We start from the raw sequence: 5,604 nt of genomic DNA, 5'->3' as shown, positions 1-5,604 counted from the left end.
TACAATATTTATTTAAATAATAATAATATATATGGAAGACTAGTTTTAAAGTATTTTGTTATTACTTCATATTCTTAAGTTATAAAGCTATAGTTGCAACAGCTGCCATCAACAGTAAGACAAGTCATATTTCTTTACTTTGATTTGCTATACTGTTGATGGCAAATGAGCTAGATAGTTGTAAAAACAAGGAATACATGCATCTTCATACAGACATTACCTTATTTCACTAGATAAAATAGGAAACTACACTTACCATTAGAACTGATAGAATAAAGAAAAAACAAGAAAATATTATCATCATTTTAAAATCTTACCACAGGGCAGTGCAAAAGTGGATAAACAGTTGTTTCGTTTAGACCATAGTTTAAATTCTAGCTATCACTCTGAAACAAACAATAATTAAATTGATTTCAACTGTCTTTGTAATATTTTCTTTCGTACCAACTTCATATTAACTTTTGTTTCACCCTGTATATTGATATTAACTAAATCCTCTGTAGATGTTTGGTTATCTAACTTTAGTTTCTCATTATCAAATATTAGTTTCATATTTGCTTCAATAAAAGCTGACATCTACCATGTCACTGAACTTCTTCATAGAACATATTTTAACTACTGGTCAGAGTAAAACAGATAATTTAATCAAAGTGAGTCATACATTTTGGTCGCTATCAGGACTACCAAGTTCTACAGCCAACATTTAAAGTAATTTCTAATATAGTCATCCAATACTCACTAGCTCTGGAATTCTGACAAAAGTAAAAAGATGCCACTTTTATATATATATATATATAATTGCTACAGAGAGATAGTGGCCATCATCTCAAAGCTCTGGTGTCACACTACTTGTCTTTATTCTGAGTTTCGGAGTCACTGAGAATAACACAATCACTTTCATCACTGCTATAGATTTCAAACAAAACAGGGCTTGGTGTTCTCAAGTCACGTGGGTTAGGTGCTCTTGATTCTTCAGATTGTCTAGTGTACAAAATATCTTCAACCATTTGACCTGATTCACTTGTTTCTTCCAAAGAATCTGTTAGCGAATACACATTAGTAATTTGTAATTCCATTTTATCTGCCTCAGTTATTTGTTGAGTTTCAAGTGCAGATGAAATGAGATTGATATCTTGTGGTACAATTATTACTGGCAGGTCTTCATTCTGAAAAGTACAATTATTAGCACTTTCTGCAACCATCATGTAATCATTCTGGCTTCCTGATTTATTTGCTTTTTTTAATTCCATATCATCTGCCTCAGTTATTTGTGGAGTTTTAAGAGCAGGGTGAATGAGACTGATATCTTGTGGTACAATTACTGACAGGTCTTCATCTTGAAAGGTACACTTATTATTATTTTCTGCAACAACCATGTAATCATTCTGTCTTGCCGATTTATTTGCTTTTTCAAATTCCATTCTACTTACCTCAGTTTGAGGTGAATAATCACTGAGATTAAGGTTTTGTGGTACAATTATTGGTTGAACTTCATCTTGAGAAGTACACTTGTAGTTACCTCCTCTAACAAATACACAATCATTCTTGCTTGTTGATCTATTTGTGTTTTGTAATTCCATTCTATCTTCCTCATGAGTAGGATGAATGAGACTAAGATCTTGTGGTACAATTATTGGTAAGTCATCATCTTGAAAGGTACCATTATTATTATTTTTTACAAAAACCATGCAATAATTTTGGTTTGTAGGTTTAAATGTTTTTTGCAATTCCATCGTATCTACCTCAGTCACTTGTAGAGCTTTATTTGAATCATGGGCAAGAACGATGTCTTGTGGTAGATCTATGTTTTCAGTGGTACCGACAGGACTATTTTCTGAATGGACTAAATAATTACTTGTTAATTCTTCAGTAATTTGTTGTTCCATGTTGTTTGCCTCTGTTGCTTGTTGAGTTTCATCTTCAGAATGGAAGATAGCTACTTCTTGTGACCCCATCACTGGCTGGTCTTGACCATGAATGCCACTTGTATATTTATATGGTTCAAAAATCAAATGATGCATCTGGCTTACGGACTTATCGGTATTTTGTAAATCCACTTTGTCTACTTCTGTTATTTTCTGAGCTTCAACAGCAGAGTTAAAGAAGCCAATTTCTTTTGGCTTGATTACAGATTGATCTTTGTTATGAAAACTACCTATACTGTTGCTTATTTCAAAAACTGTAAGATTTTTTTTACTTGTATCATATTCTGCTGTTTTCAATACATCTGAAGTCATACATGTAGTCACACTTTCAGTCAGTGCAGAATTTGCACGAATACTCTGAGGAGTTGCCATACAATAGTGGTCTTCATTTTCTGATGTTACACCACAGACTGAGTTATCATCTACCACAGTATCTTGGGACAAACATTCTGCATCAGAGTTATCCCGAGACTTATCTTTAACTGAGGAAACGTGTTTACTCTGAGTGGTGTATTCTAATCTACTGTTGCTATCTACTGGTTTATCACTGAGTTGAACATCACTAGACAAAGAGTCTGTAATATCATGTACTTTACTTACAAGTAGTTTTTTCTTTCTACTGTCTTTTGATAAGAAACTTTTATGTGACATGTGCTTTGTTTCTGGATGCACTTTGTTTTCGGAGGTTGGTGGTATGTCATGATCATGTGCTTGCTTTTCTAATTTACTTCCTTGGTTGTAAGCTAAATGATGAATTGCACTGTGATAATGTTCCACATTTGTAGACGAATGTGACTCTTTAAGGTAATTTTTACTGTTGGAAGATGAAGATTTTGAGGTAGGTTCATGTACTAACTTTTTCTCTGTATTAGGTTTAAAACCTCTTACTTCCCTCGATGAAGAGGAACAATCGCTTTGGTTTGTATCATCAGTTCTAGTTAATAAATCACTAAGTAATTGCTCCAATGTTACTATTGATGTTTGTTGGTTTGTATCATTAGCATGCACTGATGGAACTAAAAGATTACGAAACCCCAACTTAACTGGGGGTTTGCCATCACCTTGTCTCATGAGTATATCCAAACGATACATGTCAGGGTTTACTCCATGATTTATCTGAAAGAAGACAGGTTTATTGGAGGTTAAATTAACATCATTAAAGTCCTTCCATGGGTTGCTCCAGTGCTCAATGTTGGCACCCTTATCTAATGACAAGTTTGTTGAACCTTTCTGAACTACTTCAGGTGGACTAAGTTTATCATTATCTATAACCTGTCTACTGGCATGAAGAGATTCAGAAATCTTTCCTTCACTTACATTTGTTTTTTTCTTGAAACTGTCATCTTGAAAATACATCGCTGGAAGATTTCTCTGGTGATGATGAAACAGATCTTCTAAACGAACTAGTTTTACTTCACACTCAAGCATCTTTTCTTTTTTTATGCCCAAGTCAGTTGTTGGTGATGTCACATCATCTCTTTCTTTCCTGGATTTTTTTAATTCGGCAGAATCTTCTTCCAAATTTTCTGCTTTCTTTTTGTTCTGTTCTAACAAAATGCTATGGGCAAATTCTGAAGAGCTACTTTCCCCAGTTGCTTCTACTTCTTCATTGTCATTTATATTGTTGGATTTAGTTTCAGATGTTCTATTTTTCACTAAAATGGAAACAAAGTTATTCATTTCAAATCTTATTTAATCTATTACAACAAATAAAATTAAAGCCATACTAGCCTTTAATAAGTTTATAAGTGTAAATTCTAATTAAGAATGTATTTTTATCTGCTCTCAGTCTTTATAACATTTAATAACAATAATTAGTCACATCACTAATCTTTGTGCATGATCCTTTGCTAAAACATACATTTTTTTCCTTGTTATAAGTTTAAAAGTAAAAAATGCCAATGTCTATTTAGAGACAGAGAGAGCAGAAGGGGAGCAAAAGCTTTAAAAACTACATAAAACATTTTAGCATACCAATATAATGAGAATTATTCACTTAAAATGAAATATTGAAATTACAGAACAGTTACAATTTTGCATTGATCCTCAAACAGTATCTGCTGACATCCAAATTATTAGCAAAGAAAGATCAATCAAATGATATTCACATAATCTAAGACAGAATTCTTTAGTAAAACTATATTTAAATACAATACACGTTTTCCAACTAATTGGTCATTATTGACTAGCTTGTGAAACTCCACCTGACTAAATCAGTTTTGTTGAGTGTCATCTTGAATTGTTTGTGTCCAAACAGAAAAAGAAGATGAAATACAATTCAAACTTCTTCTAGAGAAAATACCTGAGCAAGTTGTCAGTATTTTTATCATATATGTATTGACAAATTAAATATTATCAAGACTGATTTTAATATCAGGTGAGAAAAAAACAATTTATATTCTTGATATATAATAAACTATAGCCACTACTGAAGTTTTCTCTTTGATGTAGGTTTAAAAAAGAAACAAAAAGGACAGTTTCAAACTTAGGAGTTACTAGCATCCTAAATATTACTGACAATCTTATTAGTTGTGTATCTTTTATAAGTAATTTTGTAGATGATTTGAACACAAGTTAATAATACATATAGGTGGTTGAAGAAAAGATTATTATATTCAATATATCACTACCTGGTCTCAAAGCTCTATTTTTTCATTGTACCTTTAAATTTTCACTTTCTCAAGATGTCACATCTTAACAATTAAAGTTCCAAAATCATTAAAAAAACAACAAAATGCTATACTGTATTACTTGGTCTAAAACACAGAAAACAGTTTATATTTATACAGATACATACAATACACCAGTGAGATTACAGATGAATTAAGCATTACATGTATTAAGAGTAATTTCTCTTACATTTTTCAGTTACAGCTACACATCCAGGGCATTCCCAACAGGATTTTGAATACTTAGGATCCCTACAAATAAGGTGAGAACCTTGAGATCCACAAGTCCTACAAACTAAAATCTCCCATTCACTGAAAATAAACATAAATAACTTTTTTATGATTTTTTTTATGCACTAATTGTTTTTTTTTTTAAACTAAAATAAATTGAAGTTTTTGGGAAAAAAATCTGCATCAAAGAATATTATAACACGAAATTTCTAACTCTTCAAATCACATTGTCCTTTAACCCTTTCCATGATACGTCACAGGTCAAAGGCCATATAATCAAGTTTGTTGACTCGCATTCAAAATTTTATTAAACTACTATTTCATGAATTTATATCAATGTTTGGTATAAAACTATAGATTATAATTCAAATTTTAGTATCACATATTAGTTAATTTCTTAATTTAAAAGTAAACATTAAAAAAAACAGCTAAACACAGATTTTTGTGTGTCACATGGTATACTGAAAGCAGCATTGGTTCAAATTAGATGTTTGCGATGTCAAAATACAGATTACCAATACTGACAAGCTAGAATATAAAATAAGAACCTCTTATCTTTTCTATTTGCTAAGATATCACTCATGTGCTGAATCAAACACAGTGGCCCCCCTGCCCATCTATTTCCATTTTTGGAAACGCTCCCTTATATACACTTACTTCTATATATGACATGAATAACCAATTGGAAGCTCAGAATGTCTCCCTGGTGGCATTCTTAGCCATTTTCAAGTGTTAGGACGCCATCTCGTTCTTTCGAAACAAGATTTCAAGGAAGTAGG

At 31.8% G+C, this 5,604-nt stretch overlaps 1 protein-coding gene across 4 annotated transcripts in view; it reads right to left on the bottom strand.

Moving 5' to 3' along the window:
- Positions 1-622: 622 nt before the first annotated feature.
- LOC106465260 overlaps positions 623-5,604 on the bottom strand; it is a 67,592-nt gene continuing 62,610 nt past the window's right edge. For all 4 annotated transcript variants that reach the window (XM_022393123.1, XM_022393126.1, XM_022393124.1 and 1 more), the window contains exons 16-17: positions 4,785-4,906; positions 623-3,580 (exon numbers count right to left, since the gene is read on the bottom strand). In XM_022393123.1, coding sequence (XP_022248831.1) covers positions 846-3,580; positions 4,785-4,906 — 2,857 coding nt within the window. In that variant the 3' untranslated portion in view covers positions 623-845. The remainder of the gene's footprint in view (positions 3,581-4,784; positions 4,907-5,604) is intronic.

Source organism: Limulus polyphemus, unplaced genomic scaffold (genome assembly GCF_000517525.1).
Source record: "Limulus polyphemus unplaced genomic scaffold, Limulus_polyphemus-2.1.2 Scaffold1888, whole genome shotgun sequence".
NCBI lineage: Eukaryota > Metazoa > Arthropoda > Merostomata > Xiphosura > Limulidae > Limulus > Limulus polyphemus.
Note: the sequence above shows the minus strand (reverse complement) of the source record. Positions and strands in the feature narration are given on the sequence as shown.